This window comes from Borostomias antarcticus, assembly GCF_949987555.1.
Source record: "Borostomias antarcticus genome assembly, chromosome: 25".
NCBI lineage: Eukaryota > Metazoa > Chordata > Actinopteri > Stomiiformes > Stomiidae > Borostomias > Borostomias antarcticus.
The window spans coordinates 13195109-13221870 of record NC_140258.1 but is presented as its reverse complement, the minus strand read 5'-3'; the positions used below and the strand labels follow the sequence as shown (position 1 = coordinate 13221870).

Genomic DNA, 26762 nt, shown 5'->3' with positions numbered 1-26762 from the left:
AGAGGTAGAGACAGGGACAGAGACAGATGCAGAAACAGAGAGAGCTGAGCTGCAGAGCCTTGCATTCAGACATATCTTTCTTCACTCTTAGGGGAAGTGGGGATGACAGCATTCACAAACAGCTTTACTCAAAGAGCTCTCTTTCAGCACACTAGCATATTGAGGAGGGCAGTCTTCTTTTGGGGTTTAGCACAACCGCAATCCGATGTAAACCGTTCTGGAGCACGTGACGTTTCACATCGGTTTGATATGGCTGCTCGACGATGCACAAAGCCTTTGAAGAGTTTAGACGTAAAGACCCAGGACGAATCTATTTGTATCGTGAAATGGTATCCATGTGTGATGCGTGTCTCAGATTTGATTGGGGTTGCACAGAGCAGTGGTCATCAGAACTTCATCTCCGAGGCGTCTATGCACCGCAGCCAGGCCAGCGTGTGCGACAGCATGCACGAGAAATCCCCAGGATCGAAGCCTGAGCCTGGGTCTTTAGATCGGAAAGCATGAAGCAAATGTCCCATTCCATTACTGCGGCACGTCATCAATCTCAGCCGCCTCCTCCAAGCAGAGAGCCTTCAACATCATCATCATCATCAGCTCGCCACACAGCAGCAGTAAGGAGCATTGCGTTGCACAAGAATCACAATCTCAATCTCCAAAAAGCCAAACCGAAACCAGAACTGTGTAAGAGCTACTAAGACTGAACAGAAGTGGATTTCTACTACGTCAACAGCGAGCGCAGTCCTCTGTGGGAGAGGAGGTGGTGGTGGAGGTGGGGGTGGTGCGTTTGGTTTGTGTTCCACTCCTGTTAAAATCAACTCTACACGCCGTATTAGTGGTGTTATGAGGGGAGGTGGAGCGCTGGTCACACCTACCCCCTTGTCATCGTCAGCGTCAGTATGGCGGCCCTGTCCATGCCGCTCAACCGAACATGCTTCTGCCTCACTCACCAACCGTAAGGTCTTCAGAAAGTCACGCTCCCGTGGCTGTGCACCGAAGAACACCCGCAACAGAGCGAGGGAGAGAAACACACGGGGGGAGGAGAAGGAAGAAAGAGGAGGAGGAGGAGGAGAAGAAGAATCAAAAGGAGGAGGAAGAGGAGGAGAAATAGAGGAGGAGAGAGGTGGACACAGACAGACAAAGAGAGAAGAGAGAGGAGGACAGGAAGATGGACAGAAAAATCAAAAGAGATGGAGGGAGAGGGGAAAGAACACAGGGGGAGGAAGCATGATGTAAACAACGAGAGGAGGATGTTTGATTGGAGGAGAGGTCTGGATCACACAGTACACATGGGGCTCCAAGCGTCCATGTCTTCACAATAGAGGCCAGATTCATAAACAAGGCCAGATTCCAAGTCTTCAAGTCTGATTCATGTTGGCACTATAGGGGCCCTGGGTACGAGGCCTCCACACAATGGATGGAGGACATCTCAGGACTACACAGCAGCACAAAACATCCACATGCAAACGTTGCGGCTCTGAGATACTATCATCATGTTTTCTACTTGGAAGCGGATGACGTTCGGACAGGAAGGACTGCAGTGATAACAGACATCACTTCAGGACCGTTCGTCATTCATTCTGTCCATCTCACAAGGCACCTTCAAATTTAAAGTCTGCATTTGAACAATAACAGCAAAGTAGTTGTAGAATATGTAATATACTGCTCAAAAAAATTAAGGGGACACTTATGCACACTTAATCACATCCAGCCCTCAATGGGTTAATGATTTTGGTTTCCATTGACAGTCATTTTGTCCTCGGTGAATTGCACAATGTGATCAATAAAGATTTTCAACTTGGTTATTTCCTTCATGGAGATCTGTGATGATGATTGATGACTGGTGTTCCCTTCATTTCTTTGAGCAGTGTATAATAACTACCTACCATCTATACCCATTAGCTGTAATTTACTTTCCACAGACTCACTCCTGGTTCTTAATTTGCTTCTATGAGAAAGTCAAATGACTTTTTCACAGCTGTTACAGGCTGAGATCGTTTGCACAATCGTCTCCCCATATCCATCTCTCCCGAGCACCATCATCAAACATCAGAATGTCCCTCAAAAACAAATTTCCATTTAATACATGAAATACATTCCGGCCGGGAATCGAACCTGGGTCCGCCGCGCGAAGCGACTAGCCTTCATATGGGGCGCGCCTTACCCAGTGAGCTACAGGGGCGCCCCCAGATAGTCTACTCTTGTGCACAACTGTCAACCATCCAAGTGTTAACGGTGTGAGGGCTCTCCATGTGTCCATCCTGAACCTGTCCTGGACGCTACTCACCAGAGAGTCGCCAGAGAGCACCTCCAGCAGAGAGATGAGGTTGTGTCCGTCTCTCAGGTCCTCGTACAGGTCGTTCACATGCTTCCGGACCTGCGGACAACACGCACAAAAACTCCTTTAGAGACGCTTGAGGGAATCAATGAAGGCAATGTTAAGACAGCACTGAACAGCGTGATGCAAAAAATACACTGTAGAGACTCATATGATCAGAGCACCGGGGTTCACAGTAAATATGAAAGATGTTGATTTGTTTCTGAACTGTTTCTAAATGCGAGCTCATTATCTCGGCACCGCCTTAGGACTGGAAACAGCTTTTGGGCCTCTTGTCTCTGCTCCCTTTGCTTCACACATCCGTTAGACGAGGACAGACTGAGTGAATGAGGATCCGTAGATCAGCTCAAACTCTGAAGGACCTAAGTGCAGAGTACTCCAGAGCTGAAGCGCCCTCAGTGACCTGGGGTGAAGCTGTCTGTAAAACAATTATACCTCCATCAGTCCTGTATACAGACACGCCTAAACCCCCTCAATCTACCCATAATTCACTCCGGGTCTTTGATGTTCCGCCCCTGGGTCGTAAAGGGGAGGCTGACACACCCCCCGGCACGCCTGATCATCAGTCATCCTGCCGGGTTCTGCTCAACCTGTTCCTGAGAACCTGAACGACAGAGGCTGGTCTGGCTGCTTGGTTTTGCAGCTCCTATAGGCTGAGGGCTCTAGAGGAGTAGAATGAGGAGGAGGGGCTGGAGGAGGAGGAGGAGGAGGCTAAGGTGGAGGAGGAGGAGAAGAAGGAGGCTGAATCATAGTATGGAGTAAGACATGAACGTTAGGTGACTGGGAATTGGACTACTATGGTTGATCTCTCAAAGGTACGATTGTTTTACAACATAATTCTGTTTCCATGTCTCCCCTGTAGACAGAGGTCTGTTGACTATTCAGAGTATGATGACTCAATTTAACATTCATCACCTCATCTCTCACCCCGACTCCAAGCCCAGTCTGACAGCCGCAGTACCAGTGACCTGTTTTTACACGGCCCTCTTACCCACATAATCTCAGCTAACGGTCACAGCTGTGGAGCCAAAATAGCTCCACTCCGCCCCCTACCCGTTACTGGGTCAACCAACCCCCCCCCCCCCCGCCCCCCAACCAGCATTACTCAGCACCTCCGACTCCCGGGGGACAATGTCACCAGGGACGCTGGTCTGTTGACCCTCACATGCTCAGATAATACAACCTAACTAGCCTACAGATCATGTTGTTCTACTGTAACCTACTGTACATATGATCATAGTGTACATAGCCCACTCTTGTGTATCATAGCCCATAGATAGTAAAATGTATATAATGTATATCATCTCACTATTTATAACCATAGCACATATAGAACCAGTTACTTTATATAACCATTGAACATTATGCTAGCATTGCACTTACTAGATTATTGTGAATGATGCTTCCTTATCATTGGAATACTGTATAATTGCTGTTTTTTGCACTTCTGGTTGGACACACATAATTTCATTGCACTGTCTTGTGGTGTGTAATGACAATAAAGTGAATATAATCTAATCTAATCTACAGAGAAGCTGGCAGTCTGGTTCTGCAGTCTGCAGTGGCACAGAGTAGACCAGCCAAACATAGACCTGGCTGGTTCAGTATTAGATGACTGAGGTTGGTCTAAATGTCAGATGATTCTGTAGAAACATATAATGGGCGAGAGACATTGTTTTAGGCTGATCTTTAAAAGGCCTCCAGCTCTCAAACACACGTGCTTGACCTGCGACGCCGCAATGCAAGTTCCAGACCCCCCTGGCGATTTAGATGAAATCTTTGATCCGAATAACTGGTTTCCGTCTTTTGTTGAAACTGAAATAAAGCTGTGTCTGGTAACGAATGCCAATGTTACTCACACTGTTCAAATAATCCAGCAACACGGGCCAGACTTTGTAAATGTCACAGTGTGACATAGAAAGACAGCTGTGGCATTTGTTAGCTTAGGGGTTTACCACACTTCTGCCCTCCGCCAAATAATGCTAACGGCTAAACCCGCTGAATATGTGACGGGCGCTGATTCATATCTCTGTCACTGAATGAACATGTTCCATCATAGACAGGCCTAGATTCACATGAATCAAATCTGGATTGATGGACGGTACAAGTCATGCTGGTGACGCGGGTTGTGACATCTAGAGATATATGCATCATGCCATGATAACACATTTCACAAGAATAACAAAACAATTCCCCCTGATGATTATTAAAGTCTTATCTCTTATCTGAGTGGTGGGAAAAATGGACTGTATTATTTTGTGAAGCTTCAAGAGCGATAAGAGAGACACCGCCAGTTAATAAACGCTTGACTCTATAACTAGGTGTTTAATAAACGCTTGACTCTATAACTAGGTGTTTAATAAACGCTTGACTCTATAACTAGGTGTTTAATAAATGCTTGACTCTATAACTAGGTGTTTAATAAACGCTTGACTCTATAACTAGGTGTTTAATAAATGCTTGACTCTATAACTAGGTGTTTAATAAACGCTTGACTCTATAACTAGGTGTCTCCCTGATTCCAACAGTCAGGTGAACCAAAGAAATCAAGCTGCAATGAATCAACAGAAGCAGCTTGGTTCACGCTCAGAGTAGCACGGCTGCAGAGCCAACATAAACCGGCTCTCCTGATTGATGGCAGAGTATCTGTCAGCGGTAATATATCCCCGGATTAAAAGGTACTGGATGGATGTCGTGGCTGCCGGGTGTTCAATGGGCCTCTTCATCTAATCAGGTAGTGGTTGGTTAGAGTCCTATAGAAGCTGTTGAGGCTTGTCTCATCTGGTAGCAGTGGGAATCAGTCCAACTGTTCTCGCTCAGTGTTGTAGAAACAAAATACTGTAACAGCCACCTCGACACAGACAAGCAGGGAGGAGGCGAGAGGAGGCGCGGGAGGTGGAGGTGATGAGAGCTGGGAGGAGGTGCAGAAGCTAAAGGAGGAGGAGCTATCGACTGGGTTAGCCACAGCCCTGCGGGACTGATGGATTCATGAGGGAAAAAACATTCTACCTTCAGGAGGTGCTGGTTTATCCATTTTGTGAACGTCTTCTTCTGTACTCTGTCTCTTTCATCTAGGGGGAAAGACACAAGGGTGACGGTCAGTGGAGTGAAAATACAAAGTTCTACATAATGTGAATCATGTAAGGAAAACTACTGTGTCACACAATCAGGTGAAAACGTGGGCCCACGTCGATTATCACTGGGCGTAAGTGCATAGATTTAAAAAAAAAAAACACAGTATACCCACAGCGTTTGTTTTTACTTTAGTGAGCTGAACCTGCTCAGTTCATGTCAGAAATACAGCGCTTTATTGAAGGTACCCACAGTCCTGGTGATATTTTTAGCAGCCTAACAGAAAAGATGTTCTGTAACTTCCACAACGTCGAGGCGTAGCTTCCATTACTCATGACTCAGCACCGCACACTCTGTTTTTTTGTTTCCCGTAACCTTGCCAACGGGGCTGGCAGCCTGTATGTGGCCGGTGACGGTCGGCAGCGTTGAGGTTCTAAATGGAGACAGGCGGTCGTCTCTAAGCCTGACGGTTCTAGATGGAGAGAACACTGAAGGACATGTAGCAGTAGAGACTGCATTGGGCCATGAGAGACAACATCAAGAGAGTATAACACTGAATCAACACTCACCAAACAAGCTATTTAAACGCTTTTATAGAAAGAACCAAAATTGTCTATGCAGCTACCAGCCAGAGAGAGAGATAGAGAGAGAGAAAGAGAGAGAGAGAGACAGAGAGAGAGAGAGAGAGAGACAGAGCGAGAGAGAGGGAGACAGAGAGAGAGAGAGAGAGGGAGAGAGGGAGAGAGGGCTGCAGTGTGGGATTCAGGCCAGACTTTTTTGTCTATCTTGCCTAAAGGTCTATCTGATGCAAGCCCTCCCAGGCATAACCTGGACATCCACAATCACACAAACTAAATCAAGTTTAAACCTCTGTAGTCCCCAATGAAGCCCATTGCCCAGCTTTACAACAATAACAGCTAGTGCACAACTCCATCTTCTGGGACTTTGGAACCCAAATGCAGATACCATAGCGCTGAGAACCGCCCCCTTTTTAACACTGACACATTACACAACAGGATTGGACTTTTCTGGAAATCTAAAACCAGATGAGGGAGAGGAAGAGAGAGAGAGAGAGAGAGAGAAAGAGAGATAGGGGGAGAGAGAGAAAGAGAGAGAGGGGAACATGCTGCAGGCATCCTCAGCCTGAGAGAGAGAGAGAGAGAGAGAGAGGGAGAGAGAAAGAGAGAGAGAGAGAAAGAGAGGGAGAGAGAGAAAGAGAGAGGGAGAGAGAGAAAGAGAGGGAGAGAGAGGGAGAGAGACTTCGGTAGGACAGGAGAGAAGCAGGAGGAGAATTACTGACCCATGCAGCACATCAACGTGACCAGATGAGCTCTGAGCTCCGCCTGGCTCCTGAACACGTGTGACATCTCCCTGGCCAGGTCCTGAGGGCTCTGAGGAGTCTTCATCGTGGTCCCGGCAGGGTGTGTGTGTGTGTGTGTGTGTGTGAAAGAGAGAGAGAGCTAGCTACTGTACCACAGCTAGGCAGGCAGCAGCTACAGTACAGACTCCTCCTGCCAGCGCTGCCCGAGTGACTCGGCCTGCCTACTTCACCGCGCTCTGCTGCTACTCGTCCCGCCCGTCTGTACTACCTGTGTGCACACTCGCCGCGTCTGCCGGCTCCCGTGTGAGCCTGCTTCCTTCTCTAGCGGCGTGCCTGCCTGCTCTCTTGTCCGCCTACCTGCTACTGTGCTGCCTGGCTACGCAGCTCCTCTGCTCTCTCTGCCTCGCCTGCGCTGCCCAGCCTCGGGGGCAGCCTCTCCTCCCACCCTCACCCAGCCTCCAGAACGAGTCCCGTCAGGTTTTCCACGGCCACTCGGCGTTAGTTTGACTTCCCTTGCGTGCTCAATGTTTACCCAAGGGCACCAAACTCACACAGAGCCAGGGCGGGACCAAGGCTCCTTCAGAGTTTCCTTGTTGACCGAGATATTTTCAAGATGGCACCTTGACCAGGGCAGGATAGCGGTTTAGACAAGCACACTTCCGTCACGTGCTGTGTGTACTGAGGAATAAAGCAACTGTTCCACATCCCAGGCCCAATCCATCAGACTACAGTGTTGAGATGAATTGTACACCTGTCCAAACCTGCGAAATTATTCCTGTTGTGTATAATTATTAAGACTAAATGCCCCATTTATCAAAACAACCAACACATGCTACTAACGATGCGTCAGAATGGCAGTTGGCCGTGCTCTAGGCTGAAGGGAAAGAAAGCATGTGCTTTGAGAGAACGGAAGCACCATATCGCCTACTGCATGTTCTGTCACATAGCTAATTCGCTGTGTGGTTGTAAAGACGAATGGACCCGAGCCAAGACACACATCAGAACAAGACGAGAGGAGGGGAGCCTCATCTGCGTCTGGAGGAGCCCCACGTCCCACACAGACACAACCGTCTGGAAGGTGGACATCTTGGACAGGTCTCTCTTTCAAAAGAGCTGCTTTTCTGTCTTTTACTCATTGAGGCTAACCTGTATAAAGGTTAATTTAACAATTAAATACCTAGTCTGAACGCACCCCTATCACTAATCCATCTCCATGGCGTGCGGTGACTGCTGGCCTCTGCGGACCCTTGCAATTTGGTTCATCTAAATATAGAAGGTGCGTAGAAACGTCTGGGGATTCAGAACTGGGTTGGACTGGGAATTAGTCTGAAAGGAGACAGAACTACACATGATAGAGGGCATCTCTTCCTCTGCTTAGCAGTAGCACCTACGGTATAGACGAGCTATTGGCAAACTACATAAGAACACATACATGTCGTCCTAGGAGTATCTGGATGAAACAATACTAATAATTGTCATCTGTAAGCATCTGACCAAAATGTGACTTAAACAGGTGGAGGCCTTGACAGTTCAGTGTCATCCACAACAGTGGAGCACCACTAAGCACTTCCCCTGTCCTCCCCTCTCCACTTCCCTCACACACTCCCTCTCTCCTCTCCTTCACCTTCTCCTCTCCCTCTTTCTCTCGTCCTCCTCTCTTTCTCTTCTTCCCTTCCTCCACCGCGCCCATTCTCCCTCCAGCACGTTGAGCTGAATCCCAGCAGAGGAGGAGCAGAGCGATGGAGCAGCTTGCAGCCCTAACGCCCTAACGCCTTTCTCAATCTGAGGCTCTGAGCTGCATAATGCATGAACCTGTCCTGGGGCTCCATTCTAGATAGCACGTTCCAGGAAACGCGGCGCAGGAAGTCCCAGAAGACAGGCCAGGGCTGTGTCACTGAACGGCACTCACACACAAACAGACATCAATCCTAATCTCTACAAGATATCACATGAAACGCCTGGGGCGTAGTTGCTACTAGAACTCGGGATGGTCAAGCAAGTCTCGTCACCTGAAAACAATGACGCGATGACATTAAATATGACTTACTTCGAAAGAGTACTAAGCCCTATGGAAATGGCCCTGTGATAGAATGATCTGGAATGCAGGCTGGAAAGCCAGTGAAGTGCTTCTAGAAGGAAAGGAGGTAATCTTAAGAAAATGGTGCCCTCTTGAGGGGCAGGTTGGGTGAACTGAGAAACAGCTTTTTCATTTCCCTGGTAGTAAAGGTTGGTCAGAAGCTTCTAAATACTAGGGCTGGGTTTAAAAAATCGATTAATCGATTCTGAATCAAATGATTCAGAATCGATTCATGAATCCCAAAATCGATCTTTTATTTAATGAATAAATGAAGGTATGAATAGTTAATTCATTCATTCAATGATTCATTCATTCATTCATTTTTGGAAATCAGTATCGATACCCAGCCCTAGTATTGATGTGTTGCATAACTTGGCAGTCATGTAATTAAGGTTACAGCTAAAAAAACGACTCGATACGCAGCCCTAGTAAATACAGCACCGGTGGCTTTACAGCTCCACACTCTGACTCTGGATAAGAATACATCTGGTCCGGACAAGACCACTTCCTCATTGTAAACTATGATGTCAGATATAAAACATTACTCATCAGCTGATGACTAAGGCACTGTTATTGTACTCTCTTTATCACTTTCACTCAAGACACATTACCTGCCCTATAAATGTTGTGGACTTGGACTTCAACACCCTTCAACTTCCTACTCATCTCACCCTGCTCCCTCATGGCTGCTATCCTGACCTGAACTCAACTACATTCCTTTAGTGAGACATAACAGTCCCCAAACACACAAGTCTGCTCTCAACTGACTGGCAGTGTATGAATCATTAACACTGAGTGCTATTATAGACTAAACAAAATGTCTGATATTGATATTATTCTACTCTTCCTTCAAGCATTTAAATTATATTCTTAATCTGAACGCACACTTTTCCTCACTCTTTCATCTCCATAGTCAATCTCCATTGAGCTCTTCATCACCAGCCCTGACCCCTGACCCCTAACCCCTGACCCCTTCAGGTCTCCTCTCCTCAGCTGTGTCACTGATCCAGCCGGTCGGCCTCAGGTTCAACGCCGCCACACAGAGCCGGCGCCCCTCGTTAACACTGCTGTCCCACAGACAGACGCCCCGCTGTCTGTGAATGAAATTCAAGTCTCACCAAAGTGTTTTGTTTTCCTACTTGACTGTTGTTCAAACTTTGTAGTTCGTTCCTCTAGAATCAGTCTGTTAAAACTACAAATTGTTCCTGTGTGACATCACTTCCCTGTCCTCCTTATCCTGAAACTGTGTCACTTCCTTTGTTATAAACTATCGCTTTCGTTCCCCAGTCACTCACTCTTGCCTGGATTCACTTTCTGTGCTTGAGTCCGACTTGCAAATCGTAACATAGAATAAACTTATTGTCTTTGTTTTAAACCAGCTTTACTGACCACTCAGCGTGTTCTTCTGAAATCTAAACTAAACCAAGTAAGATTTTTAATTTACATGTCACACAGACAGACTGTATGGAACTGATCAGAGCGTTCATTTCCCAGTAACAACTCTACGTGTTGCTAACGGCTTTGGTTTAGCACAAAGCGTTGATAATCCATCCAGTCGCTAGTATACTGCATGGTAGTATCTCAGTGTAATAAGCCTATTGATCGTTTCAGACCAGGTGCTGCTCATTCTTGAACCCGGCACTTACAGTAACTGAGCACTAGTTCACCATGCTTTTACTGTACTTGGCAGAAGAAAAAAAATCAGACAAAACTACTTTATTCCGTTATAAACCGACATGTTTTTGCCTGAGGCCTCGTTTGGGGCTCAACGCTGATGTTTGGACTGTGCTGGTCGCATCCAAGGTCATGAGAATGTCTTATTAATGTGTCACCCAGCAGTCCTTAACCTTTGACCTCTCCGAGTTGATGTTTGCAGTGTCACGCACAGCTCCTGACGAATCTGCTCAGTTGCAAACTGCTGTCTGGCCTCTCTCTGCATGGATACCCATTCAACTAACGCATCCAAGGAACAGTAAATTAAGTGGTGTGGTCCATCTAATTCGCTGTTTTACGTGTATGTTGAAGGAGGATGTAGCATAGTGAGAACTAATTGTTTCTTCTTTGACACAAAGAATGAGTGGCATTGCATCATGTCAGCCACGTAAGCACAGCATGTTAAAAGTGTCCAGCAGGGACTATAATTGTGGACAAGACCACAGGACCACGTGAGCGACTGGCTGTTTTAATGTGTTCCACTTTCCTTGTCTCTCCTCCAAGGACAGAGCAGGCTAGGTGTCCCTTACAAACACACTGGACAGCCACGACCTAGAGAGACCGACCTCGAGAGACCGACCTCGAGAGACAGTTGCTACTGGACCTTTGAGTCCTGAGTCCTTGAGTTATATATAGCCACTACACTATACCATGTGTTTCACCCTCGTCACATGATATCTGTGCCACTTCAGTGCCACTTCACCTAGCGTTGGTGACCAACGCCCCGCTAACTTCTCGCAGAGAGACGCGCAGAGCGTTGGGCAAAAGGTGTCTCTAATTAACAGGGGGTTCTAGCGGTCTTTATTTAGCTGTAGTGTTGTATTTCTAGGTTTGCCACCCTCCTCTCCTTCTGGCTTCTGACTCTGTGATGGAGGAGGTGAGGCCGTCATGTGACTGCATGACACAACGCTCTGCCAGAAACCACAGCTTTATTTACAGACTCTCCAGACTGCAGGGGGGTTCACATGTGTTGAAAATAGCTGGGCTGCTTTCTACAGCAGACGCCAACAAACAGTGAGACAAGCAAGCGGGATAAAGACGGTGTGTCGGGCCCTGAACACTGGTCTCCTATTCACTGGTCTCCCATTCACTGGTCTCCCCTGACTCCCGCAGGCCTCCCATTCACTGGCTGGTTTGAATAGGCGGGTCTGTAGAGGTCAGAGCACATGCCTCTCTTTCTCTCCCTGCGTAGATATGCCCACAGAGCGGGTCTCTCCCTGTGTAGATATGCCCACAGAGCGGGTCTCTCCCTGCGTAGATATGCCCACAGAGCGGGTCTCTCCCTGTGTAGATATGCCCACAGAGCGGGTCTCTCCCTGTGTAGATATCCCCACAGAGCGGGTCTCTCCCTGTGTAGATATCCCCACAGAGCGGGTCTCTCCCTGTGTAGATATCCCCACAGAGCGGGTCTCTCCCTGTGTAGATATCCCCACAGAGCGGTCAGGAGGCTGAGAATAAAGCAGAGCTCTGGTGCTACAGCCAGACAGACGGACGGACAGACGGAGGGACGGACGGACAGACACATCCCCCTCATCCGGAGACGCAGCGGAGGACAGTCTCCAGACAACCAGGCTGCCCAGAACTCTAGTGGCTGACCGGCAGTCTAGCAGCCTTCAGGCTGACCGTGGGAGGAGAGGCAGAATGACAACATGGACCGTATTCACAAAGGGTCTCGGAGAGTAAGTGCTGATCTAGGATCAGGACCCTCCCCAGGCCCGAGTGTGTGTGTGTTGGGGGCACGGGAGACTGACTCAAATTCGGATAATTCTGAGACCAATAATTATATTTATACTTCTTATTGTGCCTTATATGTTACTGATTTAATGGCAACTAGCTACATAACTTGTGAAACAGTAAAAATGAACCATGAGGAGAAAACGATCCTGGATCAGCAGTCCTAACCTGAGGTGTGAATACAGGCCAGAGCAGAATAATACCCAATACCAACAACGCTCAGTCATTCCCTCTGTCTGCGCTCCAACAAAGCAAGTGTTACAGGTGCACCTTGTGTTGTAACTCTGGCTAAATTACAAGCTGGCGTGTTAATAGACGTGATGTCAACCTGAGGAATCTGGATGGGGAGAAAACAAAACCAGAGTGAGAGAGAGAGAGAGAGAGAGAGAGAGAGAGAGAGAGAGAGAGAGAGAGAGAGAGAGAGAGAGAGATAGAGAGAGACAGAGAAGAGAGAAAGAAAAAGAGAGAGAAAGGTAGAGAGAGAAAGAGAGAGAGAAGAGTGAGAGAGACAGAGAAGAGAGAAAGAAAAAGAGAGAGAGAAGAGTGAGAGAGACAGAGAAGAGAGAAAAAGAAAGAGAGAAAGAGAGACGTTGTAGGGTGCATTCCTCTCGTTCTTCCTGAGCAGGATGATGAGAGGATCTCAGTCTCCCTGGGGCGTGGCAACATGTGAACTATGTTTCTGGGTGGGACAGAAAACCAGCACCTCAGCTAATCACTCAGCCAGCCAGGTCCTCACAGCGTGAGCCAGTCTTCAAAGACTACTCCAGTCTCCCTGCCTGAAGAAGGCCCACATCACCGCACTGAACAGGAAATCCTGTCCAGCTGATTAGCAGGACCTACACTGTAGTTACGCACAAGCTAGCTAGTGTGCAGCAGGGCTTGGCTAGCATGAAGAGGGAGCTAGAGCTAGGGAGCTATTGCTGCTAGTACTTTTCCACATCCTTCCGCCAGCCATGCTAGTGAGAATATTAGCCTCAGCAACTATAATGAGATGTCACATTAGGCAGCCTGTCATCATGATTTAACCATCACAGGACAGCGAAATCAGAGACTTGCGTAATGGCCGCCAGAGGCCAGCAAGAGAGGGAAACCACGCCAGTGGAAAAGACACTGATTGTTTTACACTGATACGTGCATTGAAGTATAGCTAGTAGGCTAGCATACACACACACACACACACACATAGACACACCTCAAAAAGGTCAACATCAACTTGAATGAATTGCCACACTCTTCCTTCGTAGGCTAACCTCATCTCTAATGGACAGATTGAGGCAATTTGCTCCACCATTAGTGAGCTAAGGGTCCTTGATGAAAGACCACACTAGACTCCTACACATGAGTTATCACTATACACTAGAGCATCTCTGCCATGTCAAGGAGAGGTTTTAACACACTCTGTTTGTGTGTGTGTGTGTGTGTATGTGTGTGTGTGTGTGTGTGTGTGTGTGTGTGTGTGTGTGTGTGTCTATCTAAAGACATTAAACGAGGGTAAGCCACAGTCCGAACTGAGCCATTAGCGTCCTCCCAACGGTCCTCCAGACCCAGGTAAATGTGATTAGGGAGACGCCTGAGTGAGATGTGTGTGTGTGATAACCCCATGCTGTATGGACAGAGAGACGGACATCTTGGGGCCAGTGTATAGTGATCTATATTGATCTGGTGCTCTAGGCAGTAGATCCACCATCTAGTTGGATAGACTGTGTCCTGCTCAGGGAGTGAGGTCTCTCACATCCTGCTGGAGGCCCCAGCTGCTCCTACAGGGCTCTTACAGTAGGGGGGCCCAGGGCCGGACTGGGTGAATATTTAATGCCGGGAGTCATGTGGGACGCGGTGAGATGGAACACTTTCAGTTTCGTTTTGTTGATGGGGGGGGGGGGGGGGGGGAGGGGGGGTTGGTAATTATTTAGTTTGAAGAAAACAAAGGCTCTGTAATTTTTCCAGTGCTCCCAAAAGCTAGGTTGTAAGACTGAAGAACAGTCCAGTCCAGTCCAGATCAGCCCGGCCCAGCAAGCCAAGCCAAGCCAGGCCAGGCCCCTAGCTATATCCCTGAGGCTATAGCTATGAGTGAGGAAGCCCTGCTCTGCAGCTGGGTTCAGATAATAAAAGCCTTTCCAAACATCCTCTAGTTTCTGGACAGAAGAGCAAACTGCTGTCTGCAGTGGACCGGCCAGCCAATGGTCACAGAGGGACAGGACAGTGAGTCAGAGCGAGGGGGGTTACGACCTCATTCAGACAGAGCTAGCGCTGTGAGCTGGCCAAAGAGGGCGGGGCCGACACGCCTGCATTCCCGTCACCATGACAACTCATAAACACACATTAGGCTACGGTAGCCCAGCATGCACCAGAGACGTAGTCTCCAGTGACATCTTGTCCATCCGCCATACAGCGAAAGTAAAACCGCTCTGCAGTGCAATACAGCAGAGCTAAAGTATTATTCAGACCAGTAATGTATGAAACAGCATTTGAGCACCATTAAATAAATGTGTGACTCACAGGCATACAGCATCCAGCTGGGAAGTGACTCAATCCCTGAGTAATTCCACCATGACGGAAATGATTTGCTAATTGACACCATCATTTTGCGACCGACTCTCTCATTCAATGATATACTGAGCTACTGTAGCTGCTGTATTGATTTCTATAGCAGCAAACCATAAGAGATCTTCTGATATAGAATAGCAGCTAGCTCTAAGACATCCTCTCAGTCTCCATCTTTGAGCTCTGCTCGTCTGAGTCATTTCCTCCGTGTTCGAAGGAGCCGATCGCCTCAGATCAATATCACCCCTGACAGCAGGAGTAATGGAGCAGGGTGGGCCAGTTAGCCAGCTCTGCTCCCAGACCATTCAAGGGTTTTCAGCCTAAAGCAAAGAGGCGACTGACTGTTTACTGCTGCCTGTTTCATGGCTAGCTAGCTAGCTAGCAGTGTCTTTATATGGTGAGAGCTAGCCTAGCGGTGTTAACCAGTTTAGAGCAGTGTCCATTAGCCTAGCCTTGTATCGCAGGACACATTAGAGTCGGGAGCTGCTCCAGGAATCTAATGGACTGAAATAGCCATCAGCACCCGTATCCCCTACCACTGCACTCTTCACATGCCTTACAGTCTTCACCATCACATCACAACACTTTCACACACACATTTATGACTCAAATGGTTCATGAAGTGTTCAGTTCATCTTATAATATACGAGATATGACACTTATAACGAGGAGAATACTGTTGATATCAGGTCAAGCGGTGTATTCCAACTGACAGGGTAGCATGCTAATAGCCCTGCTAATGGCCCGTGCTCCAGTCAAGCGAAGGACCAGGCCCCATTCCTGTTGCATAATTTACGAGGCTAAAAAAATACCCATCTGTAGTCTTGTCATAATTTTATCTCATCACTGATTGGTGCTATATTAAACAATATGTTCTAGTGACTTACAGCACTCAGGGGTGTGGTGGTGACAAAAGAAGTGGGTATACTGTAGCAGAAATGTTACAATTTGTACATTAGTGGTGTTAAAAGAAGTGGGTATATTGTGGGTCCATGGATAAAGAAGTGGGTAAACTCTGTATAACTCTGTATACATAACTACACCACTGGACTTACTGGATGAATCGTCACGAGTGGCCGTATAAAACAACATAACCAGGCAGCCCTTTCACGGCTGGGTTAAGAGGGGGTTTCAACAGCCAGACACTGACACATCTAACGGCTAACACACACACACACACACGCCGTGTTTTGATTTCTCTTTCAGCACAGTGGTCACGTGGTGAGGAGAGGGACAGGGTGTTGAGTCTGACGGGAAAGCTATCATGGCCCAGTGCTGAGTCTGCAGCAGGCTTGGGTTTCCATGGGGAAAGCCAGAGTTCAGCCACGGACCCTGCTGTCCCCCTGCCCCTACTAAGTCCCTGTCCCTGTACCCATCTGACTGTCTCTGTCTCTGTAGCCTACCAAGACAAAGCTCCATAAGCAGCCTCCTCTAGGAACATGGCCCACTGACATCATCTCTGGGAGCTGGACACTGCTCCCCCACACAATGTTTCTTTTGTACAGTAACCGCCAGTAGCAGTCGGTCTGCACAGATCAAGCTGTCTGTGTGTGTGTGTACGTGTGTGTGTTCCTGTGTGTGTGTGTGTGTGTGTGTGTACGTGTGTGTGTGTGTGTTCCTGTGCGTGTGTGTGTGTGTGTGTGGGTTTGGGTGTGTGTGTGTGTTCCTGTGTGTGTGTGTGTGTGTACGTGTGTGTGTTCCTGTGCGTGTGTGTGTGTTTGTGTGTGTGTGTGTGTGTGTGTGTGGGCCATCAGAATGTGATGAGTGGGCTGGTGGAGAGCAGCAGAGCGCTAGGCTGCCTGGGCCTGGCCCCGCCCTGCTGGGAGGATGGACAAAGCCAGTGACTGTGCAGAAAAACACATCCTCCTTGTCTCCTCGCCACTCTGGATGATCCAGAATAAAAACACTATCACATTTAGACATGTGGCGCATTCATCATATAAACACTATCACATTTAGACATGTGGCGCATTCATCATATAAACACTATCACATTTAGACATGTGGCGCATTCATCATGTATAAAAACACTATCACATTTAGACATGTGGCATATTCATCATATAAACACTCACATTTAGATATGTGGCGCATTCATCATGTATAAAAACACTATCACATTTAGACATGTGGCGCATTCATCATATAAACACTCACATTTAGATATGTGGCGTATTCATCATATAAACACTATCACATTTAGACATGTGGCGCATATGATCATATCCTGATGAAGGCTCACGCCGAAACCTTGATACCTTTTTAGTCTAATTAAATTGCTTGCATCGGACCTGCCAGAGTGTGCGGCGTCTCCTCTCTTCCAGTCCATGTATGAAAACACTATCACATTTAGATTTCCTATTCATCATGTTTTCCGTGTTCGCAAAGATGACGCAATCATTGCCAGGAGAACTCCACTACTAGCCCCACCCTGGTGGGGAAGGAGATAACACACATCTGCTATCAGACTGGATCAAGCGCTCGTGTCTTGGATGAGCCGTTTCCAGGCTCCACCATTATTAGAGTGAAATGGCGAGTCGGGAGTTGTGGTAAAAATACTGTCAAAGCAAGGAGTTGTCAATGAAGACTTCCGGTCATGTAACTATTGATTAGCCAGCCAATGGAAAAGCCCACTCACCTCAGAACAGATCATAAAATTCAAGGCTAAAGCTATAAAGCTAAGACTGGACGACCGCCACGGTCCTAGAGCCTGATACCACAGGCAGAGGTGAATAGCGGTGGTTTGAAGGGTACGAGGAATGACAAATAAAGCATGTTTGAACTTAGTCAATCAGTCCTTACCACCATCACACAGGTGTTCCAAGAGGGCCTATCTAGATTGGTCATTAGTGATAAGCTAAGAATTTACAACTAAAAAACACCTCGCAGATCAGGTCTGTGAAAGTTTAAAAATGATAACAAAAGATAACATCATGCGTGTGTGTGTGTGTGTGTGTTTATACAACGATAAGTCGTGACTTGTGACCTTAAATAACTTGGCAGCCAGCGACCCTCAGCCATGTGGTGGGTGGCAACGGGGCACAGCGTTACACACAGCCTATTAAGGCCCCGAGCCCAGAGATGTCAGTCTGGGATGGGAGGCCAGTCAGCTCTGTAGCATGAGGCTCTGCTGCCCAGGTCAGGGTCAGATGAGTGGACAGCTATGTGGCACTGGTGTCATGGCCGCCATAGACAGGGTCGCGTCTACGCGTTTCGCAACCCGGTTTAGCGATAACACCATTGAGTTTAGGGTTAAGGAAGACCCTAACCTTAACCCTAACCCTAACCCTAAACTCTATGGTGTTCTTGCTAAACTGAGTTGCTAATCTTGCGACAGGGTCACTGTTGACCTGTGGCCTAATAAAAAGAGTGTTCTGACATGTCCAAGACTTAATCTACCCTTTAACTCCCTAACTCACTGTTGATGAATGCCTTAGGTTTGTAAACAGACTGGTTAATGAAAAGCATCCCCGTTGCATAAAATTAGGAGTCATAACCTCCGGCAAATATTTGAAATTGATTATGCAACTGTAGTTTTTTCATGCTGCCCTTTATATAACAGCTCTGTGGACATTCTGTTCATTGTAGGATTCCACAAGCCAGCTATTGTACAGCATGTGTGTGAGTAGCTGCAAGCCTCTTATACAGCAGGGTGATCACTGTGTTTTAGTGGGGGTTTTGTAACTCTGATGCTGTGTTCACACCGGGCACGGCGAGAAAATTCGCACCGCCCAGTTCGCCCAATCTCGCGGGATCAATGGGTCGGCGAATCCTGGCCGTCGCACCGCCGAGTTCTGCGATTCACGCCGCCCGCCGCCCAGTTTGTGCGAATTGTATTGACTTTCTATGTAAACTCACCGCGCCACAGGAAAAATTTGCGCCCGGTGTGAACACAGCATGAGGGTGAGTGTCATGTGAGATGAGACATTACCAATGTCCCATTAATGAGAAAAACACTCAGGGCCTGTCAGCGTCTCAAGGCTCAGAATATTGGATGGTTTCAGGTGCATATAGAGAACCTCTTATTTAACACACCTCAAAAGGTGCTTTTGATCCATAAAATGTATAAATGTATATATGTATTAGCTTTTTAAGTTGCATTGCTTTCTGTGATTTACGTGATAATTCTCATCATGTTTTTTTTTCTGTATAGTGTTTTTTTTCTGTATAGTGAAGGCAAAGCCAGAATTCTGGATATATTAGAAGGGCTTCTAGCAGCGACTCATGAAAGAAGCTTGTCACTGAAATGAAAGATTCCATTCCTGTGCGCACACATGCAAACACGGATGCATACAAACGCATACAAATGCATATGCAGTCACACACACACACACACAGACACACAGGCACACACACACATTACATGGAGACTAGCTCCTGTCCTAACTCTCACACAGCCGTTCAATCACCAATGTGCTAGATGTTGTGCCACCCAATCACTAAATCGAATGAAAGAACCTCTTGACATGTTAGAGAGAGAGACAGTCGCTCCACCGCCCAGAAAAATGAGACACACCCACCCGCCAATAAATCCTGAGCCTTCTTAACCATGGTGGGCGATCAACTGTTTGAAAAGACACAATGGCTTCATATCCTTTACCCTCCCTGCCTGCGTGTCAGAGCACTTTGCTGGAACACAGTGATCCCATACATGTACTGTCCAACGCTCCAGCCATTGTTAATGTCCAAGAAACCGTACCCTGAACTCTGTCCCTCGAATGTGCAGGTCTTTTGTGGCAGGGGGGTAGGTGGGCAGTACTCGAGCCCGTTTCAAAGGTATGGGATTACATTTCAGATTATAAACATTCTATTTGTAAACAAACCCCGTCTAATCTTAACCTCTTTTGAATTAGCTGGGTACCCAGAGCCAACCCATGTGTGTTATTATTAACTCTGTGGTCCTATTAGGGAGGTGTTCAAATTGCCAAAAAATCATGTTTACAGGGAACAGCTTTTCTATTCAAATTACCTCCGCCCGAGCGACAACGCAGGTGGCGTGTGTGTGTGTGTGCGTGTGTGCGTGTCGTCCAAAGCACTGCTAACTGAAATGGGGAGCACAGGGACAAAATCTCAGCCATTTTTTTTTGCGTAGGGCATTGTGCTCGAGTAGAAGAGGTGACTTGCCATGACTCAAGCATGTTCCACAGGTTTAACCACACCTAGCGTGTAAACATTGCATGTCTACTCAGTCCTGATAGGAAGAGGGGTGGAGGTGTACACTGGGTAAACCCTTTCATCCTCCACCCTCAATAGTACACACCAGGCTGGCCTTATCAATAAACAACTGTGTATTCAACTGTGTCTGTGTGTTCATCCAGTTCTTAGAGGCTCGATGTGATGGGACATTTTCTCACATCCAGTGCATCAGCCCAGTGCTCTATTCTTTTTAAGTGAAAAACAAAGTCCTCTGTCGGTCTTTCAGTGTTAATCTCTGTTTCCAAAATGACAAGACAAACCATTTTGGCATAACTGAGGTTATATCTTCTGACTGCAGCTTGTTTTGTTTTCTTTACTTTGGTGACTACCATTGAGCCGGATGTGAAGAAACGTCTAATGTCTGACCTCCACATGTGGAGAGGCCTGATCATAACATCGCTATGGCAACGTCAACGTGTTAGCTATTTTAAGGAGGGAAATGTATTTTGGTGGGGCAGCTAGACACATCATCTGTGTAGGCTACTGCTTGGAGAGTCCCAGTAATAATACAACTCATTGTCTGACTGATGGCCTGGGGACAACGCGGTCACAGATTCCCAATGATGCTACATCATATGATTCCATCAGGCTCCATTCTAGGCAGCTAAGCCTGGCCCAGCTGACGGGCTGTTGTCTGATACCTAACAGCTGAGACACTGGCCAGCTGTATTTTGGATACACACTGAATGGAACACAGGAACACAGTAAAGCATATAATCAAACTGATATTCACTGATGACGTTATTAATTCACTTCATTCAAATGTTGCGGGTTCTGTTGGGACGAGAGATGTTAGAGAGACGACGTTCGAGCTCTGGACCACTAGACCAGTCACCTTCCATTACATTTCCCATTATCTTGAAAGGGCTGCCAGGGTAAGGGATGATGTCATAGAGCCAGCACCAGAACATGCTGTGGACTGGGAGGATAGTGAAATAGGACTAATGTATTCTCCGGGTTTCCTAATTGATTTGGCTCTGTCTACTAATGGTAACAGACTAAGTACGGCTATAACCATCTAACTGAGTAGTCCTGCATGTTCTAAGCCTACAACCACTGTAATGAAAGAAAAAAATACTAATAATGGACTAATAATACTAATTATTCTTCAAATAAATGTAATTTCAGCCCAATAATATTCATTGTTAAGTCTATGCCATACACTCACAACGTGTCCCAAGAAATTCTATGGTTTTGTAGCCAATGCATTGATAGAATCAATTTGTCATTAACCACGCCTTTGATTATTTCATGAAATAAACACACAATGTTTTCCCGTTCAATAATCTCCTAACCGACCGGCAGCTCCCACCATGAAGCGAGTTGGCTGGCTGACATTAATTGGGTTGTCAGTCGGCCACCCAAACCCTCATTGTCTCACATCGAATCATTCTAACACTGTAGCCCAATCTAATTAGTAGGCTAAACGTAGCCTTGATTTCCCCTACCTTTGTATTTTTCGAGGACATCCTCATACGCTTGGAGATATTCCCTTTCGTCCGCGAGTGTGTACCCCGGCAGGGCTGGGTAGTGGGCCATGACCGGGCTGGACACGCAGGAGCGGCTCAGCTGCGAGAGAGCCGCCAGAGGGATCGGGCTGTTGTCCCTGAAGGAAACGCCCCAGACCCCGCCCATGGACCAGACGGCCAATAGGAGAGACTTCCTCTCCGGTTTCATGAGGAAATCTCATGTAGGCTCAAATCTCAGTCGGGTAGAAGGGGCTGATAATAATAAATGCAATCCCGTATCGAACGAGGGCGTCTGTAATGTTTCATGTAATCCAAATCTAACGGTGCGATCAATCATCTAACAATAAGAAGTAGCCTATCCTACTATCTGTGTGTCTAATGATGTTGCATTTAAATATCTAAAATAGTTAACATGTACAGTAAATGTACAGTAAATAGCCTCAATGGTTGGTCTACACGACCCTAAACTGTACTAGGCGCAGGCCTAGTCTAATAGATCGGCCTAGGCCTTTATTAATATGGGGAAAACATCAGAGGAAATATATAGAGCGGTTAAGGCGGTGCTGGTGTTACCGGATTGAATCGCAGGCTTCATTCCTGTCACGTGCTTCAGGATCGATTTCTCCCATATCAGAGACCGGCATGTGTCATAAATCAGACAGGATCAATTAAACTAGACTGTGTTATTATTCCTCTCAACAACCCACGTGTTGAAGCCGGTGGGGAGATGTCCCCATGGGTCCTAAATCTAAACGGGTTTAGGGGACTATGGAGGATTCTGTAGGCTAATATCGAGTATTTGGCTCCAAATATTTCTCAGGACTATAACTATATAGGAAAAATCTCCCAAACTGGAGCCTGTTCAGAAAGGCCATCGGGCGTGTGGTCATTGAACAAAATGTCTTTGTTGTACAAGATGGGCTAAGGGAGTTTTCCATTGCCAGGGTCGCTGTTAAAATGTATCATTGTGTAAGGCAACTCACAATGTTTAATATGATTAGTTGTCTATGCCTGTAGGTTGTTATTAACCTAAATTACAATGTGTAGGCTACATTATTTTAATTCCGCCGAAATAAGTAGCCTATAGCCTAACATCTGCCAATTCTGGCAAAACATCTGGAGATAAAAATAATAAATAAATAAATAAATAAGACAGGTCATGGCTATCTGACTGGAATTTCATATGGATCCCATCTCATCGACAGGACATGATTGGACACAATGATCTACTGAGTTCAACCGTAAAGAACATTCATTCAATGCAGAGATGTATATAGGCTATTGGCCTTGCTTTGTTTTAAATCGCTAATTGGACAGTCAGGCGTCAATGTGTGCCTGTTCTGCTGATGTAGTCTGGGATACACATCCATCGAGCTGAAGCCTAATCATGCAAACAACAATAAAAAATAGGCTACTTTTCTTATCTAATTTCTTTGAAATGCCACTATAGCGAATGAATAAGCGCTCAAACCCCCATGGCAGACCAACAGGCCTTTTCACACCATCCTTACAAGCCACTAGATTGATGTGCATGTTATGATCACATGAGCTCATTAGGACCGGGCCTACCTATCACACACACGCTCACCTGCGATCCCACACCATCCTTACAAGCCACTAGATTGATGTGCATGTTATGATCACATGAGCTCATTAGACAGGGCCTACCTATCACACACACGTTATGATCACATGCGCTCAGGACCGGGCCTACCTATCACACACACGTTATGATCACATGAGCTCATTAGGACCGGGCCTACCCATCACACACACGTTATGATCACAGCTCATTAGGACCGGGCCTACCCATCACACACACGTTATGATCACATGAGCTCATTAGGACCGGGCCTACCCATCACACACACGCTCACCTGCGATCCTGAGCACCGCTCTCTCCGCCGGATCGAGCACCGAGCCTCCCTGGATTTTCCGCTTTGATCGTTCGTGTCTGGGGAGGTTCCACGGTAACGTGTCCCCGGGCGCCGGTGATACCGACCCAGATTTGTGACTATAATCATCCTCGTCCGAGAAATCCGCCGAGGAGGACATGGAACAGTGAAGGGAAGCGTTCCCCGAACCGGAGCTCTGTTGAGACAATAGACAACACGTTAGACACAGACTATCACACAGCAACACAATGACAACGAAAAACGAATCCAGGCAGTTATTCTAGTCGACATTGTGCCATCTCTCACCATCGATGGTCCTAGGGTTGCGTGCTGAGATACGGTATATAAACGCACATTGAGAGCTATAGCGAGACACAGCCTGACGTGAGCCACCACCTCGCAATGAGCACTGATATAACAATAAAAACCAAAAGCAAGGGGAATTGGGAAATCAATTGTATCTGGCTCCCCCGCCAGGTCAGAAATAAGACTTACCGCTGTGTACATGGCTTCGGCTGATGAAGAAATATCCGTCACTTATTGTTTATCATCGGTATGCTATTTCAATCGGAACCACGCCCTTCTGGTCATCCTACACCCTTCGGGGGTTTTAGTGCCTGATGATGTCAAGTGAATCCCCGGGGAGAGCGAGAGAGAACAGCTTGATGCCCGATGCTACAGTAGAGCTATGGGCTCCTGTGTGTCCCCGTCATCATCATCTCAGATACAGTAAGGAGCCGGTTGCAGAGCGGAGACGGGGGCTCAGAGACTGATGGGGAGTCTTGCTGTTGCGTTACAGCGCCATCCTCGTCCATCGTGTGTGGTGACTGCATAGCCGCAATGAATCCAGTCACTCCATCATGGCCCCCGTTGTCATTGTGGATGTAGGCTGTTCTCAGCCAACTGATGTGTGATACAGGTGCTCTACAGGCTGGCTGGGAATAGGCGCTTCATCCACAATGACAAGGATGGAGAGTTTATTGTTTGTTCTTCCAAATCAAAATAAAGATGAGACAATTCCCGGTGCAGAGAAAAGTGCAAAGTCATATCACTACACAACGTGGTTTGCTTGTACAAATGTGCAGTAAACAAACCCTCCTCGCCCATTTAGGTATACATAGTCTAGGCTTGGCTTGTACACATGGATTATCCACATGGTCACATAAAGTGACAGGTGGGGCTGTTCAAATAGCCTAGCAATCACACAATCAACTCTGATTACATAAGAGTCATGCCTGAGTGACTCAAACACTGAAGCTCAATGAATACATATTCCCATGCCATTTAAACCACATTCACATCACATTGAAAACTTGGAATTGGATATTTTAAGAAAAAGACCTGGAAAGTGTTGAAAGACAACTAATAGACCTGAAATGGGTTCTATTTTGGAACATTTCGGGGTGTAAGGTAATAGAAGATTGGAAGTGTGTCTTGAAACCTTGTTCTTTGTGACATTTCCCACAGCCAGACTTATACAAATAGGCCTATACAGCATTAACTGTCTGCTGTGTTAAATAGGGTTTATGGTTCTTGGCTTCCTACGTGGAATTCCTCCTCCAAATCTCGAATTGCAACCAAAAAGTGAAAGATAAAATTAGTTATTTTACAACACAAACGTAATTTGATTTATATGCGCCAATATCTGTTGATAAAATGACGCATAAATGACTCAAGTTCTAGTCAGTGGAAGAGGTTACATTTTAGGCTACATTTCAGTCATTTGGCAGACACATTGGACTTAGACATTTAAGGACTAGCCTAATCAAAATAGAAATGCATGTATGTCAAAACGAATTATGCTGTAGCCTATATTGGATATGCATATGTTTATTAGGAATAATATACCAAGTGCATGCATTATGTATAATATGTGCATATAGGCCTACATGAGGCTTGCATTATTGCGTAATGGACATGGTTAAGTTGGCATATAGGCTGAAAATACCTACGGGTTTGCGTGTGGGGGTGACCTGTACTGAGTGATAGAACTCTGGCAGGACTCTCTTCTTCACTTTGCGTTTCCTCACAGATGCAGATGAATCCTGGTCACTCTCGGGAATTTCGACCAGAGGCTTTTCCTCGGACACTGCAACTCTGGCGCGGGCGCTCCTCCTGGCGTGGCGCGGGCTGTGCCGGAAGCCCTACCGGGACGGAAGGGTGCAGAGTGAGTGCATCGTTCAAAGAGGAGGCATATTTTAATTAATTGATGCTATAGCCTAATCATGCAATACATTCATTGTTATATAGGGATCACTCTTAACTAGGATATAACATTAGAGTCTACCTTTGGGTAGCCTAATTATAAGGACATTACTACATTAGCCTATCAATTCAGACATAGCTGCATATAAATTAGCCTACTCATTTTCATTTTACATATTATTTTCAGTGGAATAGGCAGACAGAAGAAATTGCACAATCACCTCACATTATTTATTGATCACACATGCGCATTGCGCATTTCACAAAGCTCAACAATAGTGCCCCATGCCATATGACAGAATAGGCTAAGCCTAGGCTACTGTAAGTAAAAATTAAAAGCAAAAAAAGTAAGGAAAGTATCTCGAAAAGTTACACTGAGAACCAAAACGTCTTAATCAGCATATAGCCTAGTCTAATATTGCCGTATGCTATTTGAATGAAACAAGCTGACGGTGAAAGATAGAAATATAAATGTTTACCTCTGATCGAAAATGATGCGTCCGGAGACCAGCTTCTAGGACAAATGAAAATTATCTAACATGTTCTTTCAAACATGAATTTAATCTTAATACAAGATTCAAGATCAGTTTATTTGCCACGTATATGGTTTACGCATAGGCTAGGCTTTTGACCAGGGTAGCCTAATCATCAGAATATATTTGTTAATGATCACATTATCATCATCATCCAAATAATCAAGTCATTCATTCAAACTGAGATGTTCAATAAACCTCGGTTGGTAGTTAGTAGTGAAAACATTGCAGATGAGTTAATACTGGTCTAAGCAGTTTCTGGTTACCCTTTTGGCCATGCGATAAACCTTTATCAGTTCTACACGTGACGACAGTCATAATAACGGACACGTGTGATATAGGTTAAGTCATATGTAGCCTAACAGACATTGAAGAGGCCAGGACGTGTAAAATGGAGAGTATTAGGCAGGTGAATGGGATGTTGTGAGTTTGGAGCCCCGGTACCGGGAAGATGCGCACCGGGAAGATGCGCACCAGCTAGGCTACTCACCACGGCTCCTCGAGCGCCCGGAGAGCACGGATTTCATCGGATGTTTTCCATTGCGAAGCTTGCGATGCCAACAACAGAAAAATAGAATTGTTGCAATCGTCCCCAACAACAGCAGCAATAACAGAAGGACACACTGAATACTATATGGTCTCAATAAGACCAGAAATGCCGCAGCAATCAT

At 46.5% G+C, this 26762-nt stretch overlaps 1 protein-coding gene across 1 annotated transcript in view; it reads right to left on the bottom strand.

Annotated features, from left to right (window-relative positions):
• The window catches only part of dst (dystonin), a gene marked incomplete at its 5' end in the record, with an annotated part of 129628 nt that extends 102866 nt beyond the window's left edge, over positions 1 to 26762 (bottom strand). Inside the window, 7 exons of the mRNA XM_084458642.1 lie at positions 873 to 983; positions 2285 to 2374; positions 5345 to 5406; positions 23336 to 23549; positions 25306 to 25497; positions 26038 to 26072; positions 26585 to 26762. Of these exons, the coding sequence (XP_084314768.1) occupies positions 873 to 983; positions 2285 to 2374; positions 5345 to 5406; positions 23336 to 23549; positions 25306 to 25497; positions 26038 to 26072; positions 26585 to 26762 (882 nt within the window). The remainder of the gene's footprint in view (positions 1 to 872; positions 984 to 2284; positions 2375 to 5344; positions 5407 to 23335; positions 23550 to 25305; positions 25498 to 26037; positions 26073 to 26584) is intronic.